Source organism: Pocillopora damicornis, chromosome 1 (assembly GCF_964200805.1).
Source record: "Pocillopora damicornis chromosome 1, jaPocDami1.2, whole genome shotgun sequence".
Taxonomy (NCBI): Eukaryota; Metazoa; Cnidaria; class Anthozoa; order Scleractinia; family Pocilloporidae; genus Pocillopora; species Pocillopora damicornis.
The window spans coordinates 26,537,063-26,562,440 of record NC_142670.1 but is presented as its reverse complement, the minus strand read 5'-3'; the positions used below and the strand labels follow the sequence as shown (position 1 = coordinate 26,562,440).

The 25,378-nt window shown below is 39.1% G+C and overlaps 2 protein-coding genes and 4 long non-coding RNA genes across 7 annotated transcripts; 4 read left to right on the top strand and 2 right to left on the bottom strand.

Moving 5' to 3' along the window:
- The first annotated feature begins 4,329 nt into the window (after window positions 1–4,329).
- On the top strand, window positions 4,330–5,486 carry LOC149053004 (uncharacterized). Of its 2 annotated transcripts, XR_016188907.1 has the most exons (3): window positions 4,330–4,882; window positions 4,988–5,189; window positions 5,370–5,486. It is a non-coding gene; the product is annotated as an uncharacterized LOC149053004 (long non-coding RNA). The 2 variants fall into 2 exon arrangements; XR_016188906.1 differs by having other exon boundaries at window positions 4,988–5,486.
- Window positions 5,487–7,739: 2,253 nt separating this feature from the next.
- LOC113666891 (uncharacterized) lies at window positions 7,740–17,808 on the top strand. Its single transcript, XM_089182171.1, has 9 exons — window positions 7,740–7,776; window positions 8,320–8,383; window positions 13,131–13,495; window positions 14,032–14,258; window positions 15,513–15,805; window positions 16,035–16,373; window positions 16,766–16,895; window positions 17,088–17,141; window positions 17,392–17,808. The coding sequence occupies exons 1-9, from the start codon at window positions 7,740–7,742 to the stop codon at window positions 17,806–17,808; spliced, it is 1,926 nt and encodes a 641-aa protein (XP_089038297.1).
- On the bottom strand, window positions 9,026–10,249 carry LOC149053003 (uncharacterized). Its single transcript, XR_016188881.1, has 2 exons — window positions 10,009–10,249; window positions 9,026–9,521 (listed from the first exon to the last, which is right to left on the bottom strand). It is a non-coding gene; the product is annotated as an uncharacterized LOC149053003 (long non-coding RNA).
- LOC149053002 (uncharacterized) lies at window positions 10,471–11,835 on the top strand. Its single transcript, XR_016188915.1, has 2 exons — window positions 10,471–11,219; window positions 11,397–11,835. It is a non-coding gene; the product is annotated as an uncharacterized LOC149053002 (long non-coding RNA).
- Window positions 14,940–15,323, bottom strand: LOC149053001 (uncharacterized). The gene is made up of 2 exons (XR_016188922.1): window positions 15,054–15,323; window positions 14,940–14,980 (listed from the first exon to the last, which is right to left on the bottom strand). It is a non-coding gene; the product is annotated as an uncharacterized LOC149053001 (long non-coding RNA).
- Window positions 17,660–19,502, top strand: LOC113666890 (uncharacterized). The gene is made up of 2 exons (XM_027182692.2): window positions 17,660–18,631; window positions 19,005–19,502. Exons 1-2 carry the CDS (start codon window positions 17,809–17,811, stop codon window positions 19,139–19,141), a joined length of 960 nt encoding a protein of 319 aa, XP_027038493.2. The 5' UTR covers window positions 17,660–17,808; the 3' UTR covers window positions 19,142–19,502.
- The last annotated feature ends 5,876 nt before the right edge of the window (window positions 19,503–25,378 follow it).

Sequence of the window (25,378 nt, the reverse complement as noted above, 5' to 3'; positions counted from 1 at the left end):
AACAAAGTTCAGAGATCAAGCCTCTGTGGTGCCCTGCGAACTCTCTGAGGGTGTTGTCGCATTTTGACCATCGGACTAACTGTAGCTGGTTTAGCATCAGGAGGGTCAGGTACCGTAGGTGTGGAAACAGGAACCATCTTTGGTTGATCTTTTTTGGAACCTCCTGGAGCTGTGCCACCCTCAGTGGTTGGAGTACTTGATGTAATTGGGGTCAGTGGTGTGTTGGCCACTTCAGGTGACTTCAACACTACAGTCGGCGTCAGTGCTTTCAACTGTGTGTCCAACTGCCGTTGGTCTCAACTGATCAATATGTCGGCGCCAGATCAGTCCCGGTGCCACGTGTACCTCATACATCAGCGGACCTGTTTTGTTAACAATCAGCCCTGGACGCCACTTCAGATCCCCTCGATAATCCCGTGACATAACTGAGTCACCAATCTCTAACTGGCGATACTGTTTACCCTTGTCAATCGCTGCCTTAATGCTCTGCTGGTGTTGTTGGTTAACCATCTTACGGTTTAAGTTAGGTTTCACCAAATCTAGGAGAGTACGCAATGGTCTTCCCAGGAGTAACTGTGCTGGGCTCTCACCGGTGGTGGAGTGTGGAGTGTTCCTGTAAGCTATGAGAAACTTCGCCAACTTCTCCCTCACTGGCTTGGGGCTTTGACGCATGGAACGCAAAGCCTGTTTGAAGGTTTGTACTGTCCTTTCCGCAAGACCATTCGTCGCTGGATGGTACGGTGCTGAAGTTATATGGCGGATGCCATTGGACTTGACAGGAATTCCTCAGAAACAAACTGTGTACCATTGTCACTGACTATCTGTTCTGGAATTCCAAATCTGGCGAACAAATCGCGTAGAATTTCGATAGTCGAACTTGAAGAAGTTGACTTGACTGGAACCACTTCTGGCCACTTGGTGTGTGCGTCGACAACCACTAAGAACATCGAGTTCTGAAATGGCCCTGCGTAGTCGATGTGTATACGCTGCCATGGTGTAGTGGCCCACTCCCACGGATGTAGTGGTGTTTTAGCAGGCATCTTCTGGTTTTGCTGACACCCGCTGCAGCCTTTCGCTAGCTCTTCCAGATGACCATTGATATTAGGCCACCATACGTAGCTCCTCGCGAGTGCTTTCATTTTGACCATGCCCAGATGCCCATCATGAAGTTCCTCTAACACTCTGCTTTGTAACTTATTGGGAACTACCACTCTCATTCCCCATAGGATGCAGCCTTGGTGAACTGTCAGTTCATTGCGTCGCTCGTAATAAGGCTTGTCTCCCTCCACACGAGTAGACCATCCTTTCACGATAGAATCATGTATCCTCGATAGGACAACGTCACGACGTGTTTCTCTTGCCACTGCTTCACTGGTTATAGGTAATGGCACAAACTGAGAGGCGTGGAACACCTCTGTTGAATCCACCTCCAAGTCTTCTCGCTCTTTCTGCTGGAGAGGGAGCCGCGACAGTCCATCGGCATTGCAGTGTTTGGTTGTACTCTTATACTCAATGATATAGTCGAACCCAGACAAGAACAATGCATATCGCTGAAGCCTTGCAGCAGTCATGGCTGGAACTCCCTTTTCTGGGTGGAAGATGGCAGTGAGGGGCTTGTGGTCTGTAATGAGCGTAAATCGTCTCCCATAGAGGTAAACATGAAATCGTTTCACCCCCCACACAATGGACAATGCCTCCTTGTCTATCTGTGCATACCGTCGTTCAGTCTTGGTCAACGATCGGGACGCAAAAGCTACCGGCCTTTCGCTACCATCGGACATGACGTGTGAAAGAACCGCGCCGATGCCAGTTGGTGAAGCATCACATGCCAGCCTAACCGGTAATGCTGGGTCATAGTGCGTTAGCACCTGCTCAGATGTAATCATACGCTTAGCCTCAGTGAACGTTCGCTCGCACCGTTCAGTCCACTGCCATTCGTTGTTTTGCTCTAACAACTGGTGAAGTGGGTGGAGAACTGTAGACGCATTGGGCAAGAAACGGTTGTAATAGTTTACGAGCCCTAAAAATGAGCGAAGCTGTGACACATTCTCAGGTCTTGGTGCACTGACCACTGCTTCAATCTTCTCTTGTGTCTTGTGTAGACCTTCCTTATCGATCTCATGCCCACAAAACTGAACTCTATCTTTGAAGAACTCGCACTTCTCCTTGTTAGCCTTCAGACCCGCATCTTGTAATCGCTTGAGTACACTCTCCAGGTTCTCCAAATGTTCTTCATCGGTTTTGCCTGTGACAATCATGTCATCAAGGATGCACTGGGTCCCAGGTATTCCCTGTAATACCTGGTCTGTGGCACGCTGCCAAATGGCTGGAGACGAAGAGATGCCAAAGACTAAGCGATTGTATCGAAAAAGGCCCTTGTGTGTATTAATCGTAAGGAGTTCCTTGGATCTTTCGGTTACTTCCATCTGGTGATAAGCTTGGCGAAGGTCAAGCTTGCTGAAATGTCTACCGCCAGCCAAATTTGCAAAAATATCCTCTATACGTGGCAGAGGGTACTGTTCTGCAAGAAGTACTGGGTTCACTGAGACCTTAAAATCGCCACAAACTCGTACCGATCCGTTTCGCTTGACTACCGGGACAATTGGGGTCGCCCATTCACTGTATTCTACTTTAGAGAGAATACCTTCTGTTATGGAGAGCGCCCATGTTTTTTGGAGTGCGTTGCGTTACATAATTATTAAAAATAGAACGAAGAAGTTTCTAGAACATTCAGTCATGATGACTAAGCGAGAACTTTAAGGAGAACCTTCTAGAACCGTGACTCAGCATATTTTTGTTATGATGTAATCATAGTGTAATGTTTCTAAAAATAACAATATTACAGATCTCTAGAACATTCTAGAACTTTTCCGAAAGATATATAAGGAGTCACGCTAGCTTAAAGAAAAAAGCCTTTTAGTGAGCTATAACTGCTGTTGCGAAGAGCCCAGAGGAGCGAGAGCCGGACAGAGTTGTTTACTGGAATTGAAAGCCGTGTGGAAGGCTACGTGAGAGAAAGAATTACGGACGTCGACAGTTTGTTAAAGATTTTCAAGAGAACTGTGAGTTGTGCGGTAGTGCACCGAGATTTAAGTGATATTATTTGTAAAGGGCTCTAAGTTATAGGGATACTGATTGTATTAGCATTTATATCGCTCCGTAGATAAGTGAAAAAGATAGTTATTGTATTGGTTGTCGATATCGCTTCGTAGTTATTACGTTGGTCAATAAAGTAGTTGAGTTGTACGAGTTGTATCTTTCTGGCGGTTTGGGAAATACCGTAACACTTCCTTCTCTAAGCGTGTCAATTCTACTTCTACTTTGGGGCGGAGTGCGTATGGCACTTGGCGTGGTTTATGAAAGCTGGACTGGCAGCCTTCCTCGACCTTCAAATCCGCCTTGTAGCCTTTAAGTGTGCCCAGATTTTCGGAGAATACAGACTTGTACTTCTGTAGTAGCTGATCCACTTTGCGTGCCATACCCCCTTCTGAAGTCTTGCTAAGCTTAAAGGTTTTGATTTCACCCCAGTTCAGTTGAATGTTGGACAGCCAGTCACGCCCAAACAGTGCTGGTCCCTGCGTCTCAACAACTTGTAGGTTTAACTCTTTTTCCTGGCCCTTGAACTTAACATTACATCTCATCTCTCCCTTAGGTGTGATTTTCTGCCCAGTGTATGTCTTAAGTGTCACAAGGCTCTTTGAAAGTTTCACATGATTAAAATGTTCCTTATATAGTTTGTATGGAAGTACAGACACCGCTGACCCTGTGTCTAGTTCCATCTTGACCACCTTTCCCTGTATTTCGGGGTTGACCCATATTACGTGATCCTTGTCACCCACATTATTAACCTCAAGGGATGCCAAATAATCATCGCTGTCCCCGTCATCGCTGTCTACATAATTTACTGGGGGTTGGGAAGCTTGTGTCTCTTTTTTCTTTGATTTACAAGCCCTCACAATGTGACCAGTCTTGTTACAGTGGTGGCATTTTTCTTTCTTGAATGGACAACTTTTGTGATCATGAATTCCCAAACAGCGGTAGCAACTTTGATCACCCGTTCTCTTGGGGGAAAAAGAACCCTTTTTCTCTGAAAGCTTGGCTTCTCTCTTGAAATTAAGCTTCTTGCCTGGCTTTGATTTGGCTAATAAATCGATTGATTCTGACGCTTTATTCCCCTGGAGAGCTTCAACATCCTTGTAAGATTGCTCAATAGCTAAGCACTTTGCAACAGCAATGTCAAATGTTAGTTCCTCAAGCTTAAGTTTCAAAAGCTCTGACATCATTCTCTTATCTCGAATACCCGAAACCAGTCTATCTCTAAGCCATATCAAACTCATGGGGTACAAATAGTCTTAACATGAATGTGGTGACCACGCCCACTTCAACACCCCACTCAAATCGAGTGTAATTTTCGAATGTTTTACCATCGTGCGGATTCTCTACGGAAAAAGCACTCAATGTACCTCTGAAATATTAAACTATAATATTGTGGCTTTCTATTTCGCTAATTCTCTAACTTGAAGGTGAAGTTTTTCCCTCGTCATTTTTACCTTTTCTCCGAGCGGTTGCGTGAAATTAACAAGGCGTTTTTGATCAAAACACGACCGAGCGAAGGGTCTCGGGCGATATCTCTTTTACGCAGGCGCAAATTAAAAATGTACCGCCAGAATCAAAAAGAGGAAAAAATTTCCTTTGTTTTGATATGTAAAGTGTCGAACAAAAAGCAGATTTACCCTCGTCAAATGGCGTTTCAAAACAGCTGTATCTTCCTCCTTTTGATTTTTTCCTGTTTTGTAAGCGTGAAAGCAGTAGGAGAGGGATCGGGAAACTCAGAAAGCGCTTCGGGAATTAATCTGCCATCGTTTATTTACAAGATAAACAAGTAAGATTTGTGAAGTTCGTTGAATTATGAAGTCTAAATAAATGCCTTTTTAAAGCTTGTTTGCTGGATTTTTCGTAAACTTCCCTTATTAATTTTTCGTTTCAGCTTACTAATCTATACTATTTCAAAGCAATGTAAAGACGAAGACGGAGAACCATGAGTCGTTCCTTTCCACAATCGTAAACAAAGTGTTTGAGCAATCAGATATACGAGGTGTAATAATCAATAGCGGCATATCAGAAGTCTTCAGAAAGAAAGTATTCTGTCTTCAGAAAGCTGTCAAGAAAACTAGTAATCGTGGCGGAAGGTAACTAAATGCACTTCTTAGCAAGTTGGAAACGGGCCCTATTATCGATTTAATATCATATCGATCTCAATATCATACAGTTTTGTATCTTTCCTCCGTGGATTCGCCTTTCTAAAGAGGATGTATGTTGAGTATTCATTGCAAAATCGCTTTGTTTTTTTTATTTCCCTCTTTGGCCAGTCCTCCATTTTGAAAATTCGTAACGGAGAGCATGTGCATTACGTGGGGTTAGTGGTTGCGTACACCTGGAACCGAGAAAAACAAATGTTCGTCGCACTGGGGAAAGAGTTTGATATGCTTTCCAAACGCATGGCGTCGTTAAATTTGCAATCCATAGCTAGATGTTTCAAAACAGCAACATATTGACTCACCGTTTCTCCTGCGTTACGTGCTCGGTTGTCAAACTCATACCTGGCTACTAAAGCAGACTTCTGTGGCTTCAATTGTTCGCGGAGACGCTCTACGATTGCGTTGTACGTGAGAGAATCTTCTCCTAACAAGGTCGGAGCCATCAAATCTTTCGCCAGTTGGTACGTTTCAGTGGGAAGATTGGTTAACAGGATGGCTTTCTTCTGTTTCGCGTCGGTCACTCCATTGGCCACGAAGAAGAATCCTAACTGTTCTGTATACGCCTCGAAGTCAGTTCCCACAGTGAACTTTTGAACTTTGCCGATGTTACGAACTGGATTTGGTGCCGTATTTGCATCGCTGGCCATCGTGGACGTTATGTGGATTTAGTTTAGGGATGTCTTCACTTTTAGCAGCCAAAAAGGTCCCTTAATATCCCATGCTCGTCGCCAAAATTGTCATGTATTACTCAAGAACTACACACCCCAAACAATATGGCGGTTCGGTAAGTAAAAGACTGTTTAATGAAGCCTGATGCGTGCGCATGAGCAAACCATATATGGTAGCACACAACATACAACACACTGGAAAACCATAACAACTGTTAAAAGTATTTTGGCCATCATGAGCACCTCTGGGACTGTGATTCCCACAAACCACCAAATTTGCATCTTTTTTTCTCTTTCATTTATCTTTTTTGAACCAATGATGCTGTTGTTTTGTTCAGCTTATCAACTTTGCTGAGCAAGTCTCCAACATCTTGCAGTTCCCTTCAGTCTATAATTTTCCCCTTCACCTGCATACCTACTTCTTGATATATACCGATGATAGGATATTACCCAATAAATTTGTCCTGAAGAGCTGTCTAATTTTGGTTGCCTGCAATTCTGATTTTTTTTGGCTCAGTATATGATGGATGACAACCCAATTTGTCGCCTTTGACAACCCATGCCTTTGTTGGAGAAAAGAATGCTCATGCCTGTCAGGTTTATTTCATAAATTATATTACAGCTTCCCTCTTTTATGTTTATTATCCTTCAAATATTTTTCAACACATAAGAAAAATGTTTTTGAACAGACTACTGTTTATGGTGTGTCAGTGATCTCTGAAATGATTTTATGAACAAAAGAAACATTTTCCTTCTATAGCAATGCTCTTCATCTTGAATCAAATCTTAAACACAGAGTTTTCCATATAAGATGTAAGGTTTGAAAATTGGGGAATATCACTTGAGGTATATTCTTGCATATATCCCCCAGTTTTAGCTAGGGGATACTCCATCATGTGATGAGTTTAGACCAATGGCCCACAAGCAAATAATCGTATTTGTTGGATTATAAAGGAATTTATAGATCAAGAATAATTTTTTATAAAAGCAAGGTAGCTGATGTATTGTAAGTGTAATGTGTGCTTTTGTAATTAATTAATATTTTAAAATATGAAAAAAGAAGGAAAAAAAAACCAGAGAGAAAGAAAGAAACCTCTGCAAAATACAAGAGACCAAACTGCTATTTTTGTCTCTGATTGGTTGATTATAGCGCTAATATTCAAGCAAATCACAAACCATGGGTCATGGAAAAGCGAAGAAATATTAGATTATTTTTAGGCTCAATCAATGTTATAAATATCACTGTGTAGGACAAGTAAAATGATTAATATAGTGTTCAGATCTGTCCCAAATTGTCTCATCTTATCCAACTACCTGAAATCTTGATCCTTTTAGTTCTGAGATCTGAGAGTTGATCCACTCAACTGAAAACCTGACATAGTTTGTTTTTAACATTGCTGAGAATATGTATGAGATTGTGTTAATGCTGAAACAAAAATTTGTCAAGTTTTTTTAGATATTTTATTTCCTTTATGGTTTTTATTTTATTTGTTTTTCATGCCCTTCTTTATGCATGCTGTGTATCCCAGAAATGAAAGAACAAATTTTGTCACATCTGCATTAAAAATTTCCAAAGTCGTCAAAATTCTGCCATTGACTGATCTAATTTGCCAAAGGATTTCACCTCCAATTTTAGGATTTATCCTTGAATCATTTATAAACCGGCTACAACAGACAGAGGCCTGTTTTTGGGACCACACAGCTAGTTTCTTAAATGTATATATCCTACGTAAATAGCACCCTAGACTATGACAAAAAATATTTGATGTATACACTAAACCAATGGTCCAATAATCAAGGATAAATTATGAACATGAATGAGATTCAAGATACAATCAAAACTGTCAATGGTATGGGTGGGAAGGAAACTAAAACTTTATTCTTAAAGCTAGAAATAAAATTTTTGCTTGCTAGCTTGCCAGATTACTAATAACACGTACACAGATACCTAAGTGTAATTTATTCTAATAAAAGTAATTTCGCAATTAAAATGCATCAGCGTGGTTAATAGCCATAAGCTTTGCTCAAGTCTCATGACTTGTAAGCTGAACAAATTGCTCAGTCTTAAGGGAGGGAAAATACTGATAAGCAACCTGCCTGTACTCAGTCCAGGTCTCTCAGTTATTGATGTTTAGCTTCCCAATTAATAATGATTCATATTTTGTCAATAGTGCTTATATAAGTTTGTCCACCTCGGCCAAAATTTGTCAATTCAGCACAAACCATCCACACTAATAAAATGTTGGTGATGACAGAAAATTTTTCATAATAAACAACTCTTTCGCCAGTGTGGAAAGGCCCTATGTTGAACAATTTTGTTGAACAGGTATTGGGAATTGAGTGGTAATAAAATGTCTGTTTTATTGTGTACTGAAAACAAATTAATACTTTAGATTTGACAGATGAAGAAGATGCAACGGTGGACACTGAAGATGGTCAAAAGACTCTGATCAAAAGGTGTATTTTGTCTGCAATGACTGAGTTGCTTGGGCAGGGTTGGAATTGCCAGGAGATGTGGTCTAATAGCAACTTCTGACAAAGTGCTCTGACCATCCCTTGCGAAATGGCTTTTGGAATTCCTAGGAATTCCTAGGATTTTCCTAGGAATTCCTAGGATTTTCCTAGGAATTCCTAGGAATTTATTCCTAGGAATTCCTAGGAATTCCTAGGAATTCCTAGGAATAAAGGTGTGAATTTTCACGGTAAATTCGGACTGGGAATTCCTAGGAATTCCTAGGAATTCCCAACCATAACAACTCTGGTTCTAAAAACCTAGAAATTCCTAGAAATTCCCAGAAATTCCCAGAAATTCCCAGAAATTCCAAGTTTATAGCCAACAGGACTTGGAATTCCTTGGAATTCCTAGGAATTCCTAGGAATTCCTAGGAATTCCAACTCAGAGAACCAATGACTTTCCCTGAAAAGCTGTAAATCTAAAAAATTTCTAGGAATTTCTGGGAATTTCTGGGAATTTCTGGGAATTTTTGGGAATTTTTGGGAATTTTTGGGAATGTTTAAGAATTACTGGGAATTTTAAGCAAAAATTTGAGGCTAATGATATAAAATAAATACTTTAAATTAAAAAAAACCCAGCTAAAATTCAAGTATTCAATGAAATTTATTTAGAAGCTTAATTAAGGCTTACATGTAAAATATTTTTGATTAAATAACATCAATGTGTGGTAATATTAGGATGGAATTTGATTTATTTTTCTTTTCTTGAAAACTTCATACGGATTAATCCTCAATTACAGCTATTCATATAAAATAGTTCTAATCAATCATTAAATTTGGTTTGACACAAATTGTGAATAAAATCTGTTGATTCTTTTCCATAAAATACAATATCTTAAGTTATATTTGAAAACCAAGCACTCTTGGGAGTGAAGGGGCTAATTACAGACAAATAAAATTGATTTTTTGATTAAAATCTTGTTGTAACTGTAACAATAAATTAGAATGAAGTTATCCTAAACTGCAAACTTAGCTGCTGTTTGTACTGTTTGTATTTTTTTTCCTGGGCTCACAATGAGTTGGCCTTGAATGAGGTTGTCAACAAGAACCTTGACCATTTTGTATCTGGATTCCTTGACATCTGAATTTGAAAAAAAATAATATATTAAAATATGTATATTTAAAGCTCAGACCAGGCTTTTAAGATGGCTATGAGGAAAAGGGCATTCATTGGATTCTCAAATTGAGAAATCTCTGTTATATTGAGTGACTTTTATATTGGAGTTAGTACATCTCTCTCATGGATTTTACTAAAAAAGGGCTGAATACATTATTTTGTTTTTACCCAGGAGGGCTTCTTTATGTACTAAGGTTTGTTTAATAACAGTTCCTATTATGAATCTTGAATGTTCCCAAACGTGACTAGAGGAATCTTGAAACCTTACTGATAGGTTTATTTCATTGTAAAGCATAAGCTTAAGAAACTGCGGCATGCAAGTGACCGATTCGATTCTCAGAATTATTCTAGTTTCAGTTGCGCCGAGCGTTACGTAAGCTTAATTCAACCCGCTACATCTATTCTTTTATAAGATTTTGATCACGTAACGAATATCGCAATTTTTACTCACCACAAACTTTCAAAATCGTAGCTTTACAGATGGCCACTCGACCCTTGTTTGTACCAGTCAATATGTCAACTGTTGTCCCTTCTTTTAACTCCACGGCGCCAACGACTTTCTTTTCTTTTACAACACTCACACTATTCTCGTTTTCCCATTGAACCACAATAAAAGCTATCTTTAGAAATGTTATATTAAGCAAAACAGTTGAGAAAAGCGATCAACCGATCCAAAGTACATTCAAAGATGAGCGCCAAATGGAGTCTTCTTTGTTTCCGATCACGGGCATGATCACGTGGATCTTTTAGGACTTGTAATTGGCTAGCAAAGTGAATCCGCTGGCTTGCCGAATGCAGTGTTAAGAGAAGCGCCTAACTTTATTTTGACTTCTCCGACCGGTTCTCTGCTTCTAGAAAATGGATAGCTTGGTGATACAAATAAAGATGTGAGCTCACTCTATGTAGAAATAATCGAAAAGAATCGATCGTATTACAAATGCACGATTTGTGGCCGAAAGTTGTCGAGGAAACAAAGACTCGAAACTCACTTGAGTTGTGTTAATGGCCAAGGTGAGAAATAACACAAGCCAATCACAGTTTTGAATGCGACTACAAATCGTCTTTTACCCTCATACTTATAAAAGAAGGATACCACATTCGGAAGTATAAGAGATACATAGATGATCCCAGTGTACCAGTACCTAAATCTACAAAGCTTGACCGTAGCAAGCGTTCAGCAACACGTTCCAACACCGCCATCTCGATTCCTCAGTCAGTCGTTTCCAATGAACTTAAAGCAGTATTGACAACAGAGTAGAGTGCGTCTTACAAAGGAGAAACATTTGTACAAGAGACAGGAGTAGCTATATGCGATTACAGAGGTGCGTTGGAACTCTGGTCCACAAATAGTTATGCACTGCCCGAAGTATAAAACAATCTTGTTGATAGCTGACAGACAGAGAAGAACAACAAGTAAACTTAAGAGCTGTTATTATTGAAGTGTGACTATCACTTTTCATTTTTATATAAAGAAGGACTTGTAATTTGCACCAAAAATAAAAAGATATAATATTTTTTTGGGAGATCCAGTGATTGGGACATTTAAGAAATTAAGTTATGAAAGGAAACTTGGTTGGTACTTCTCACTACTAACAAGTCTTGTTGACAAATATTTTCAGATCAGAGTTTCAAATAAAGTAAATTGAAGACGTCATATAAAAGGTGTTTTTCCTCTAAGGGAACATTGACTACATCTGTCTTGTCTGCATGCCAAATGTTTGCAAAGTGTGTGGATGATCCACAAGTATTGGAACATATACAAAACATTTTTGTTAGAGTTCCAATACTTGTGGATCATCCACACACTTTGCAAACATTTGGCATGCAGACAAGACAGAGGTAGTCAATGTTCCCCTTTTCTTACAAAAATGTTTTGTAAGAATAAAAACAGCAAAACAAATTACAGCAATTAGTCATGAAAATAGAGCAAAAAACTGAAAAAAAAAGCAGCAACAACAATCATGAAAAAAGAAAGATTAATTAGGTGTTGAATTTGTTTGTCTAAGGCATGAAATTTCTACTAAAAGTATTGTCAACAAAAAGTCTCTGACAGCGTTTGAGGCAACTGAGCTTGACTGTTCCAAGGTTTTCTAACAAAGGCAACCAGTAATGTAGGTTAGGGAAGTAAGATAACAATGTAATTATTGTTAATTATTGTGGAAGTTGGCAATTTCCATTTAACATAACTGACAGCTGGTTCATGAGAAAATCCATATTAATGTAAAGATTTACTAAAACTTAGTTTGAGTAATAAATTTCATGATCTTTAAGTTATAAACATGTACATGTATGTATATCTCTTGGTAAGTTTTGTATAGCATACCTTTTATTGAGCCAAAGTTTTAAGCCTCTGAAATTACTCTTTTTCTTAAAACCTTCACATTCAAGGTATTGAGAATTTCTTAGAATTTATGTGGACCTCAGGGTATTAAAATTGCCTCAAATTCAATTCCCAGAAATTCCCAAGAGTTCCACACTTCTTAAATTATAGGTAGTTTGTAAAGCTGAGAATTCCTAGGAATTCCTAGGGATTCCAAGTCCTCACAAAACTGGAGTCTTCCTTTCCCAGAAATTCCCAGTAATTCCAAGCTTTTTAAATCAGAGTTAATTTGCATAGTTGGGAATTTTTGAGAATTCCTAGGAATTCCTAGGAATTCCTAGGAATTTTTAGGAATTCCTAGGAATTCCCAGAAATTCCCAGAAAACTGGGAATTCGGTTTGCAAGGGTCATTTGCATAATTGGGAATTTTTGAGAATTCCTAGGAATTCCTAGGAATTCCTAGGAATTCCCAGAAAACTGGGAATTCAGTTCGCAAGGGATGGAGCAACCCTCCAGACCTTTTTGTAAATTACAGTTATTCTCTTTTCTTTTCTTTTAATCTTTAGTAAATAAGGCTCATGCTTAATAAATCTAATGCTATTATAAAATTTATCACATCCATGTTCAAATCACTGGTGATCCTTACAATCTGATTGGCTTTCACTGGTGTGATTTATTGATGAAATGCACCATTTCTCGCTCTAAACTGTATCAATTTCTCAGACAATGAGAAAGCTTTACTAAAATACAACAGCCAACAGATTTAACAGATTGTTTTAAGATTAATCAAATAAAATTTCAGAAAAATTAAAGACAACTTTTGCAACATTTTAAACTCCAGCTCAGTACTGGATCAATAACATACATGTATTTGTACAGGCTTCAAAAAATATTATTTGACTTAACAATCTTAGACCGATATATTTTGTTTTGCTGTTGAAATTGAGTTTTTGCAGGAACAAACTTTAAGATGTCTATATATCAATTAAGTAAACCAAAGCAAGAATTTTAATTTATTATTGGGAGTAGCTACTTAAATTTTTTTTACTATTTTTATTTTGTTCATACTTTAATTACTGACTGAAAAAAGAAACAGTTAGGCAAAAAGAACAGTTACCAGTAGTTTATGTTTTAAGGTTGAGTGTCATTACCTGAATAACTTTTCAAACTGCAAGTAATTGCAACTTGCATTTCAAAAACCCTTGTCATTGCTTACTTCACTTGCCCTTGATTGATATTCTTTTGTATTTCAGAGGAAAAATTGGAGGTAAGGAAGACACATGGCACCTAAGGAAAGCTGGTGCCTCCATCAAACTTTGCAGTGGAGCTGGCCAACAACCCGTGCCATTTACATGTAGATGCCGATTGTGGAACCCCAGGAGCCTCTCCCCACCCGTTGCCAGTGATGAGATATTGGTTAGCAGTGTTATTGAACTATCTCATGATGGCCCATCAAATCTGGAGTACAGGGAAAATTTTGAAGGAATCAGTTTTAATGTAGCTTTGTTGCACAGTGCCCCATATTTGGAGGGGTATGAGGTGGTTATCAAGCAACTGACTGACCAAGAGAACAATGAATGGAAGGAATTGAAGACAGAGAATACATGGCATGGATCAGGTACTGTAATGTTGTTGTGAAATGTAGGTGTGAACGAATTAATGAATGATGTTCTCAGGCTCCCTTCCTCACTGGCATCAATGTCAGTATCTGAGCAGTTGTGCACCTCCCCCTCTCCTAGCCCAAAATTAATCCCAACTTGTAACCCAAACTTATTAGCTGACTGTTGTTGGCTTAGGAGAGGAGGAGTAGGAGTGCACTGACTCAGATACCAGCACTGATCCTTACTATGCATGACCTTCGTACTGCACTAACAATATCAAAATACGCTTCTTGACACTTCATGTCCAGATCCAATGGTTTTTACAACATTTTATTTTGGTTTTCCATTTAGTTGCAGCTAAGCAGCTAGTACATGTAATTATTGCATAAATGTTACCAGATTCCAAAGTGCATTTTAATCACTAAAATATAAATTTTACCTAATCACCATGTTGTTGCAAACTTTATTCTTTGAAGCATAACTATTATTGTATGAAGAGTTCAAAACACAGTTAAAGGAAGCAAATTCAACCATTATTTTTATTCTCATGCAGAAACTTCAACAGTTCCCAGGTGGCTTTTCCCATTTGCACAAGCTGTTTGTGCAAAATCAGGAGTTTCTTCATTTCCTGCAATCTGGCGTCCTAAGTCTTTCATTTTTTCAAGAGGTACTGCAATAGGTCCGGAACTGACCTGTATTGTGCCTGACTTTCCTGATGTCAGTGTTCAAATTCCTCAGAGCTGTGTTCCTGTTGATCAAGATTTCTGTGTGACAATCAAGGTACGTGGAACTGTATAATTATATACATGTGTGAGTTCAAGTTTTTTTATTTTCCAGTTTTAGTGTTATAAGTGTTATGAGATTGGCGTGAAGGGATTGTCAAAAACACAAAGATAAAGCAAAGGTGTTATAAGAGTACACCCTGTGGCCTCAGTTACTCACAGTACACCTCTTTAACTTAGTGGCAACATTGATGGAAAGAGAAATATTAAAAAATTGTAAGCTTAATTACAGGACAGTTGTTCATGTGCTTAAGTTACATGTGTGAGAAGATACAAGTAGTATTGTTCTATTAAACCGTTTTGGTAACTTTGCAACAATTGTGGTTCTACTGTCCCCGAATGTACTCATGGATCCTGGAAATACCCTTTTTAAAAACCAGATTTTCGAGACCTAACTTTAAGCAACAAACAGAACATTTGTTTTTGTTTTGCTTCAATATAAATTTCAAATTGAAATCGTTCCTGTCAGGTAATTTGGTTTTGTGGTTCGTATTGGTTAGCAGTTAATGCAATTAGTGAAAGAAGATGAGCATGATATTATGATGAATTAGCAAAACCGAGGTCTGACTTATCAGCCAAAGCTGAAGATAACACAGACTATAGCGACGCTTGATCGCCGCTAGCTGGACCGTACGAATCTCACTGATCGACACAACAAATATCGCCCCAATTTCTTTCATGGAACGCATCCTTTATTAAATGTCGTATTTGACCGTGAAGCTAAAAATAATTGATTCACGAAATTAGGGACAAGAAATTAGCTATAGAAACACTCGAGGTAAATTAAACTTACATTGTTGCCGGATCTGGCGAGAGTTGACACAAAAAGGACCTTTCCTTCCTTCGATAAAAACGACAGACAATTTCTTTCTATTAAACCACGAGTGCTTGCGAAATCGATCGAATTATTGAATTACACAATAGATCCGTTCTGTTTGGAAATGCGATACCACTTACGGAACGCGTGACGAGGCACCTAGTGTGACTTTTACAGATTATTAATTAAACGATTACTAAATCAAAACAAGGGATAAACCCGTGCCTTAGGGGCACTTACACAGACATAAAGTTTGATAATTTATAATATCATGCAAAATCCAAATTAAATTATTTTTTATTATAAATCTTTTAAACAAACTGCAAAAGAAGACACCTCTTTCTAAATTTGCAAAAGTTTAAGAACAGTGTACAGACAGAGGGCTTAGAGGTTGAACTCGAACTGGGAGTAACTTGTTTTGCTTTTGATCTCAAGGTACAAGAATTTCCAAGCAGTGAGCTAAAAGGAGAGGGAGGACTTGTCGGTCCAGTTCTTTACATTTCAGGCTCTCAAAATGTGACTCTCATCGCGCCTGTAACAATCAGGATTCCTCTCACCCTCCGTAAAGGAAAACAAGAGTTGGCAGAGTTATGTCCTGGTGAACTTAGGATATTACACTGTGAATCACTAGTTGAACCACATGACTGGAAAGACATCACAGGTCAATTAGATGAACCTGCACGTCTTGTAGATGGGAAAGTGCAATTCAAAGTTAGGCATTTCTCTGGGTAAGTATTTCTTGTCGGCTTTAATTGGAAAATAGTACGCAAGACGTAGATGAAATATAACAGTATTTCAGTGTACAGTCATACACGCATGTATTTCTTTTAATTAAACATAGATTCAAAAATTGAAATGATCACTTACATACGTAGACTCAAGGTTACTGTGCAATGGCTGTTAGTCATTTTCGTTGGGTTGCTTAAGGTGTATTTGGTTTTTTCTTATATTTGATAGATTCCGTCCAATCAAGTTGATCAGATCACTTTTACAATCTGCTTCGGGCCTCACTGAGTTTATAGGAAAACTTCCCAGTAGGTCTAGGCCTCACCTTGCCCAATTTTCTACGTGCTTGTGCAAGACCTCTGTTCCGGGACATTTTGGACTCAAACTTTTCTGCTATCCTCCAAGCCTGCAATATGAAGTGAACCGGCGAATATCAGAGTGTGTCGTGCCCTACAAAGGCGAAGGCAGCTCTCGTAAACCAGTTTGTGAAGAGGAGAAAATTTTGGTGTCTCTTTCTCAGGCAATCATACCCCAAGGCACAGACGAGAAAAACGCCTTACAATTTGTGAGGTATAATATCGTATAGTTTATTTTTGGCCCATCAAGTACATAGGATTTAGTTGAACACTTCTAGATACAGTCATGGTAGTTTTACATAGAAATAATTTATTCATTCCATTGTAAAATTGAACATTGTTCGATTGTCAGTTGACCATTTTTCGCCACTGCTTTTCTAGGTTTCTTATTAATCAATTGGACTATGGAGGTATACAAGTTGGTTTTGTTCGGGCGTGATTATCTTCAAATGCTCGTTTTTAAAGATTCAGTAGGGCTCTCGTTAAATGTGCTGTCATTTTGGATTGTGAGAAAAGATTTCAAAGCATGTGCTTTTCTGAACGAAGACTCGGCTGGTGTAGTGTACATTGAATTTGTCTCATTTAAATTCATTTCGTTTTGAACAGATTCCACGAGGACAAAATTTTTGACACAGGTGGTGAAGTTTGCTCAGGAAGTGAGAGTGTTCCAGGAGTGAAGTTTTTCGACCAAAGTCGTGAACTTTTGTGCAACGTGACCATAGTATTAGCATCTCAAGTAGGTGACATTTTTCGGTTTATGGATTTGTCAATCAAATGTACTTTTAGCCCAGAGCTAATATACTACTGATGCCAACCTTACTGTCGTAGATGTAGCCCATGATGATAGCATTACACGTCAGCTTATTAACAAGATTTTTAAATTGTTACCTGTTAGGTTCTCAAGCTAGGTGTTTTTTCCCTCTTGCAGGCATCTCATCCATCTGGGGTCGTCCTTCCCTTGTCAGAAATTCAAAGAGCTCAGGTTTTTTACTTGTTTATTCATTGAATAAATATGGTTGTTTTTTTATTCATCCCCTCCTTCCTTAAATTCTTACCTCTTTTATCCCTTTGGTTGGTCTTTCAGTCTTATGACTAGCTATTTCGTTCTATTTTCAACCAAGGCTATTGAATTATAACCGTTTTGGTATTGTGGCACCTTTCTTTTTATAAAAGCAGTCCTTCATGGAAAATTCGGAGTCAAAGTCTAACCGTTGTCTGTTGCGGTTTTGCAGGAAATGCCTCAGTCAAATCGAAACATTCAATCCTCAGTGGACGTAGATTCACTACATGAGCACGGCAAGAAATTACATGTCACTCTTCTAGCAACTGAATGGTGTTCGGCTAAGGGTGGTTTGTCCACCATAAACAGAGTGCTCGCCAAACAGTTTTCATTAAATCCCAATGTAAAAGTCACTTTGTTTGCTCCTCCATTTGAATGTAAATGTAAGGAAAAAGACAAAGCAGAAGCTTTTAAATGTGATATTAATATTAAGGAAGCAGATGGAAGAATGTCAAACTCCACAGACCCCCTCGACCGGTTGGCGTTTCCCCCGGGGAAACTCCACATAGACGTGGTTATCGGTCATGGTTGGAAGCTTGGGTGGCAGGCAGAGGAAATCAGGAGAAGCCACTCCTGTAAGTGGGTATAGATGGTCCACACATGTCCTGAAGAACTTGCCATGCACAAAATCGGCGACAAACCTCTCTCCAGAGGTGAAGAGAAGCATGTGTCGGAAGTTTCCCTGTGTGAAAAGGCCGACCTTGTTGTTACCATAGGACCCAAATTACTGGAAGCTATTGCTAAGTCCCTCCGACCTTGCAAAGAAGAAAAAACTGTATTGTCAATAACACCAGGTGTCTTTTCTGAATTTAAGAGTGCGAAAACCTTTGTGGCTGACTTGGAGAATTTTTACATTTTAGTGTTTGGCCGTTGTGATCCAAAGGATTTGTGCATAAAGGGCTATGATATTGCGGCAAAGGCCGTGGCTATTTTGCATCATAGATCATATCACCTTACCATCATTGGTGCAAACACTGACAATCAAAAAGAGCTTGTTGATATTTTAGTCAGTTTTGGTATACCACATTGTCAGTTAACTGTAAGAAAGTTTTGTAAAGATCGGGAATTTTTAATCAAATCGTTGCTGGAGTTTGATCTCGTCCTCATGCCATCAAGAACAGAAGGGTTTGGTTTAACTGCCCTTGAGGCATTATCTGCCGGTATTCCCATTCTTGTGAGTGGAAACTCGGGATTTGCTGAAGCATTGAAGAAAGTGGAGTTTGGTGAATTTTATATTGTAGAAGACTTTAAGGATGCTAATGAATGGGCAAAAAAAATCGAGTCCATTCGACAGAAGGAACCGCGATTGAGACTTAAAGAGATTCGACAACTACGGACATTCTATGAAGAGAAGTACAGCTGGGAGAGTCAGTGTCAAGACCTTGTGGCGACAATGTCAAACATGGTTTATGGTATGATCTAGTTTGTTTTTTGTCTGTTTGTTCGGCAGGAAGGATACATGCAACACAGAACGAATCAGATTGTTCAGTCTGATTCTTTCATACTGTTGTTTTTGTGACACAAGGGAGTAACAATAGTGATTGAGATTTGTTTTACTTACTTACTTCAAGCGCCCTCTACCTGAAGTGAAAAAGAAAATTTCCATTCCAACCATGGTTACATGAAATTTTCCATCACTTTATACATTAACCAGCTCACGTTGTCTTTTACCGTCGTAATTCTTTTTAAGTCCTCAAAACCGCACTTTCTACTCCCACTCCATTGTTTTTTCCCACTGGACTAGAATAAACTCAATGATATTAATTCGTTCTCCTTGTTGTCTAGCTGAACCCTTGCGTCCAAAACTGGAAGAAGTGAAGACGAACACCAGATGGAATGCACTCATTGTGGTGGCCGTAGTAGGAGGCCTTCTGGCCGCATTCATTTCTCTCCTACTCCAGAGAGGGTGGATTGGTTCCTGAAGTGTCCTGCTGTATCGGATTAATGTAACGTTTTCAGTTTTAAACAAGGTTTATATTGGACTTAGAACGTCATTGATATTTTTGGTAATGAAGATGTAATAGGCCAATTTCTAAGTGCCGAAATGAATGGAAGAGTTCGATTAACACTTATGGGAATTAGTTGCATAGATTTTGGTAATTATTTTTCCCAAAAAGAACTAATAAGCTGGAGAAAGATAAGCCGTAGACAGTTACATAACTAGTTGAACTCCTATAAACGGCAAACAAGAGGTCTGCAACATGTCTTACGGTAGCGTTAAACGCATTTTAAATGCTGCTTCTGGAAATTTTCATAGTTCGTACGTTATCGAAAATTACGTAGGATGCCACACCTAATCGTTACCAGGGCGTGAAATTAATTTTTTTTTTCTGGTAGCCACTTGGCTCCTAAATTCTTCAAAGTGGTGGCCAATTCAAAAAAAAGTTGATCGCTGTTTTCAAAGACAACCAAAAATTGTTTTTTACGTTGTCACCGTTCTAGAAATTAAGTTAGGGAAAAGATCTTTAACTAGCTACAAAGTGGACACTAGGATGGATGATATGCAACGTTCAAACTCACCTAAATCCAAGATGGCGTCTAGTTATCGATCGAGATGCATGTGCTGCGTTTTGGAAACAAACTTGATGAGGAAGTTTGCCGCGGATTTATCTTTGCAAATCTTTTCGATTCACTTTATATCTAGGTAAGGTTATGATGAAACATTCTAGTCGCCACTTTGGCAACCAATTTTCAGGATTTGGTCGCCAAAGTGAAAAATTGTATTAGGTGCAATTTCACGCCCTGGTTACCCTATTTGTTTAAGTTAACATCAGTTTTGGTCCATTTATTCAATATCCTGCAAAAAAATTCTGCTATAGTAGGCAACATAGTGACAACATAACCGTTTTAGGAATAAAATCTCTCTTACACGGACAGAAAAAACGAATTTTTCATCCGAATATTTCAATTGGAAATAATATTTACGGCAACATGTTTCTAAAGTTAAGGTTTTCTAAGCATAAAAATTTTGCAGGTTTTAAATTTTGTATATTATGTAAACTGCACTTGACCCACCATAATTAGCTCCTTTAGAACCCCTTATTCTTTAGGTTGGAAGTCAAGAGGAGAGAATGATGATGAATCTAGTTGGAAAGAGTTAAACGTTGTTATCCGTGAGAATTTCTACAGAACATTTCACACTTGTTTATTATCAAGGCAGAAGATCTTTCATGGTACATTCACAAAAACAATTCTGCGCATTTTTCTTTGACATTTGATTTGTTTCCTGTAAAACGAAGTTGAAGAGATGTTGATGATAGTCGTGTTTTGTACAATATGGTAAAAGTAGAAAGTCAGAAGATAGAGTAATAATTTTATTATGGTTGAAAAAGAAAAAAGAGACATACATTCATAAATGACGGTACAACATGTAGCAATACAGTAGTTGGAAGTACTAATACTATTCTATAAAGTACTAGTACTATATCATCCCTTTTAGAGCACAAGAACGTAAAAACCGCAAAAGATTCACAGCATTTATATCAGTCTTGGTTAGGCTCAAAAATACTTGATGGTTTACGTCAATGCAACAAACTCTTTAATTTGAAACACTAAAAGTAGGGAAAAAACTTAGAGAAGAGAAATTAGGTGTACATTCACTTTTCTAGAGTTATGACAGCAGAGACGACACAAATTAAAATAGCAAAAATACTGAAGAATTTTGTTGAATGTTTATCCAACTATTTTCTTCTGTTCCTCTCTATTCTCCGAGGGTTCCCAATAGGGTTCTTGAATTTCGCGATCCCGACTAAAATTATCTCTGAATCCCGTAATCCCGACGGTTTATACCGGCCAATCCCGATCCCGATCTTACACTTACGTCTTAGTCCATTTCCTAAACTTTCAAAGCCGTAGCCAGACTTTAGAACAACACAGGCAAGTTTCGAGCGCCAAAGGCGTGAGCCGCTAGAGGGTTCTGGGGGCATGCCCCCCCCCTTCCCCCCAGAAAATTTTGAAATCTAGAGGCTCAGAAATGCTCTTTTAACCAATCCAGTTTTTTCTAGGGATTATTTTCTCAATTAAACGTTTCTTCAAAAAACAAAAGGCCAAAAATTCTATGGTCATCGTAAGGCGTAAGTTTATCTCTTTTCACTAAAATAATGGTATTGTTTATTTTACAAGTTTTCAAAGTTTTGCACGAATAACGTACGCTGGTCACGGTAACGACTTCCTTCCGTCAAAACTTCGGTCACGGACAAACATGACAAACGTATTAGTACAGACAGGTAGGTATCAAAGAAAAAATTACGATGTAAACAAGTGCATAGAAGACAAAAGGTGACGGCAATCCCATGGTTCCACAACAAGGAAGATAAAGAAAAATTAACTGAAAACAATGCTGCTATTGAAGCGAATACTTCTCACGAAGCGGGAACCTCTTCCGAGGTGAAACAGCCTCTCGTTCCAAAGATGAAATGTTACCATCGTCGCCAGGGAAATCTTTCTCTAATATTCTATTTTCCTCTCCGACTTGTTTCCTGTTGTTTTCTTACTGCTCCTGGAAGTCAGAGCGTTCGAGGCTGACCAGTTCGCCCGGCTAAATTTATTTTTAATAGAGGTTAAACGGGGGAGTTCCAGCTCTTGTCATCGTTGTTTTCTGTCTGACAGAGCTCTGACGCACTGCTGCAACAAGTGTTTACGCCCAGTCCCTCATCTACTGTATGCTCTGTGGTCATCAGTACAGGTAGTAGCGATTAAATTTCTGGTATGGCCGATAGCATCATGGTAAGTTCAAGTACAGGGTACCAAGAATTTGGATTTGTAAAATAGTACGTTGCCCAATGGGTTTTCCTCTTTAAGCCTTCTTCAGCTGCATTGGCTGCATCTGTTTTTTAGGTAATCTAACATCGTCAAAAGTTTACCTTCGGGATGCAGGAAGATAAACTGTCCAGTGTCATGCAACTCGACAGGTTAAGAGTGTCATATAGGTATAATTCTGAGATTTGCTGGAGGTTTTTCAAGGCCGTCAAGCATTTCAAAAAACGTAGCAGTCTGACATGCCTCGTTGCCCTGTGGGCCATTGAGGATTTTTGGTAAATTGGCAACTTCGCTTCTTATATAATATTCATTCCCGCGCAATAACAGCCCGACCACCGCCTGTTCGCCTGGTGCTTTTCATGGACTGAGAATATAACTTTCTTCATAAATTCTCTTCAACAGACATCCCGGTTCTAGGTTCGTTTAAATGATTATTTCCCGAATCCCGCTCCTCAAAATCGCCGATTCCCGTGTCCCGTTCATAATTGCTGGTTTTCACGTGACGTCACTAAATTTCAGACTTCAGAACTATTGATCCTCCTGAGATTTTACTTTCATGATGTATTAGAGCAGCTAAAAACTAATATTCAGACAAATTTTCACTCCAAATGGGTTCTTGGTTTAGTGATAGACTACTCTTGAATTTCTAAGCTTTTGCGTGACGTGGCCTTTACATGACGAGCGAGAGAGCTGTTATGTTGGTTTAAAAGGTGACTTATTTAGGGAAATTCAGCTATCTGAACAGTTCTTGTATTAGAATAAAGTATTATTGTTACGTTTATGAGTTCTTAGAGAGATAAATTCACGCTTTTGTAGCAAAACTCAGTGACAGATGTTTCTTCTGGTTTCCGGCCGCCATGTTGGTGCCCATCTAGGTGGGCACCAGCATGGCGGCTCCATACAAATCTCTATAAATTTGGGAAAAACGTTTCTCCTCATATCTTCCGTAAGAAAAAATTGCTGTGACCTGAATCTTGGCGAGAGTCTTTACATATCTAGCTTCTTTCTATTTCCAGATTCTAGACTAAATCGATTGAACGGTTTTTATTTTTTATTTTGATCTATTTTGAATGGCGTGACACTGAAAACCAGCAATAGGAATCCCGCATCTCGCTTCCTTCTTACGTTAAATTCCCAGATCCTGGGCTATAAAAGAGTCCAATCTCGGATCCCGAAAATCTATTGGGGACCCTCTTCTCCCTTCTCTCATTAATTAGTTGTAATTTGGTTTTTAAGCTTATGTTTCCGATTGTTAATTTCATAACACACGAAAAACGAAGGTAATTTTCGAGTCATAACTTAGTTCCTTCTTTGGAAAAACTTGTGTTGTTTTTAAAAGTTCTCCGAAGAAAGTGCTTAAAACTAATTGCAGGCTCTTGGTACTGTGAGGTGGAATAAATTTGGAGAAAATGGAAGGGGGTGTTGGATGGGTAGAAGGCCGTCAAAACTAAGGGACCGGTCATTATTTATCGCCTGGGGGGGGTCGGAGTATTTAGGGGGGGATCACATGGTTTTTTGAAGACCTTTAGGGGGGGATCAGCCGTAATTGACAAGCATAATGGGGGGGATCAGACCAAAAAAAAAGGAATTTTAGGTCGCGCCGGGACCCCGGGTGATTGCATTTGTAAATACTTTGGTAGGATTTGCCGCTGGGACTCTAAACCCCCAACCATATATTCAAGACCACGTTCAGTTGTATTTTGTATTATATAAACTCTATTCTAGCTCAGACACAAAACCCAAACCCTTCTACAGACCCTCCATTTTGTAAAAAAGAATCACTATCGTAGTCTAACATACACGTTTTTATTCAGGCACGATCTAAATTAGAAAGGTAATCAAGATTTTGAGAATGGAATACTTACAATTGCTCAAAATTGTTTCAAAACGTTTCAGTTTGTTTTATAGAGAATCGTAATCTAAAATCATAAACTTTCATTATTTTAATACGCGGCCGAATGAAAACAACAAATAAAAAAGTGTTTATTTTGGTGAGGCTGTATCTTGTTCCGCTTCCGTGTCAGAATCTTCGGCAGCCCTCTCCACTGGCTCTTGCACAGTCTCCTCGTCAGATTCATCTGAATCCTCGCCCGAACCTGACCCTTTTTCAGCACCATTACTGCTATTCTCTTCGTTCATTCTGGCCACTACCACTTTCAAATTGCGTGCCAGCTCTGTTTCAAACACGCCTCTTTCCAAAAGCCATAGCAGAGGATCCAGGTGGAGACGCTTGACAAATCTCGCAGTGAATCCTGCATTAATACTTGAGACACATTTGTAAGTATTCTTTTCGAGTGAATCGAAAACCTCTTTAGCTACCTCTTTTGAGGTAAGTTTTTCTAGGAGAATTGCTGCTCGCTGATGCAACCTTTTCTCCTTGATTTTTTTCACTTTTCTCTTGTTTTCTTTTTTTCTTCGGGATTGGCCGTTGTTCCCCATGGGAGATGGGAACTTTCTCTTCAAGCTCATGAGGGTGGTCGTGAGCGCATTGGAGGCTTTCTGCAGCTCTTGGTGTATGGCCTTCACTCGCTCTTGAGCTTCCTGGAAATATTTGAGCTCATCACTTGCAAACGACCTTAAGGTATGCTCTTCTGTATAAAGGTTCTTTCGTCTGTTGTCGATAAATGAGAGCAAATCGGATGCTGAATTAACGGCCTCATTGACAGTGGTCAAGGAGGACTCACACTTCGCGACATCACCACTGCCCTTACATCCATCCACGCCTGACATGAACTTCGTGATGTTTTGGCACACTCCCCAATTCTCGTTTCTAAGCAAGTTGTTTTCTTTATCGGAAAGGGCTTTTATCTTTGTGTTTAACTGCCAACGCATTTGCTGTTGCTCGAGGAGATACTGTTTGAAACCGGCTTGTTTACTCACGAATGAAGATTCATAAATCTGCGGTACAACACTATTGTAGAATTTCAGCCTTTCTGTGTGTGGGTTGGGAAGAAGATATTTTTCCCACGGCTTCTTTTCTGGTGCTGAGTCGTCGTTGTGGTTCAAGGTCCATGAGACGTAAGTACCACTATTAAAATATCACTTGCATATTCAAAAAGTTATTTGGCGGTGGCTGGGAGAAAAGGGGGGGGGGGATCATGAAACTTTCCACTACCGATAAGGGGGGATCTCTAAAAAACTAGATACTCTACGGGGGGATCAGGTAAATGCTCCGATGTGACAACAAAAATACTCCGACCCCCCCCCCCCCCCCCCCAGGCGATAAATAATGACCGGTCCCTAAAACTTAACTATCAGACCCTGGGCAAGGGCATATAGCGACAATAATGCGTCCATCAATGGTCGGTGGGATCCCTCCTACCATTCAGATATCTTCTTGATGGATTTGTACGATGAGTATCAACTCATCATCTTTGGTGTACATTTCCATACTTATCAGG

What these genes read in the sequence shown, in the direction of transcription:
- LOC113666890 (XM_027182692.2), top strand. Translation starts at nt 17,809, where the DNA reads ATGGTCCACACATGTCCTGAAGAACTTGCCATGCACAAAATCGGCGAC. An exon ending in AATGTCAAACATGGTTTATG is followed by an intron (nt 18,632 to 19,004) that starts GTATGATCTAGT and finishes CTTGTTGTCTAG; the next exon opens with CTGAACCCTTGCGTCCAAAA.
- LOC113666891 (XM_089182171.1), top strand. Translation starts at nt 7,740, where the DNA reads ATGAATGAGATTCAAGATACAATCAAAACTGTCAATG. An exon ending in TACAATCAAAACTGTCAATG is followed by an intron (nt 7,777 to 8,319) that starts GTATGGGTGGGA and finishes TTAATACTTTAG; the next exon opens with ATTTGACAGATGAAGAAGAT. An exon ending in GAATACATGGCATGGATCAG is followed by an intron (nt 13,496 to 14,031) that starts GTACTGTAATGT and finishes ATTCTCATGCAG; the next exon opens with AAACTTCAACAGTTCCCAGG.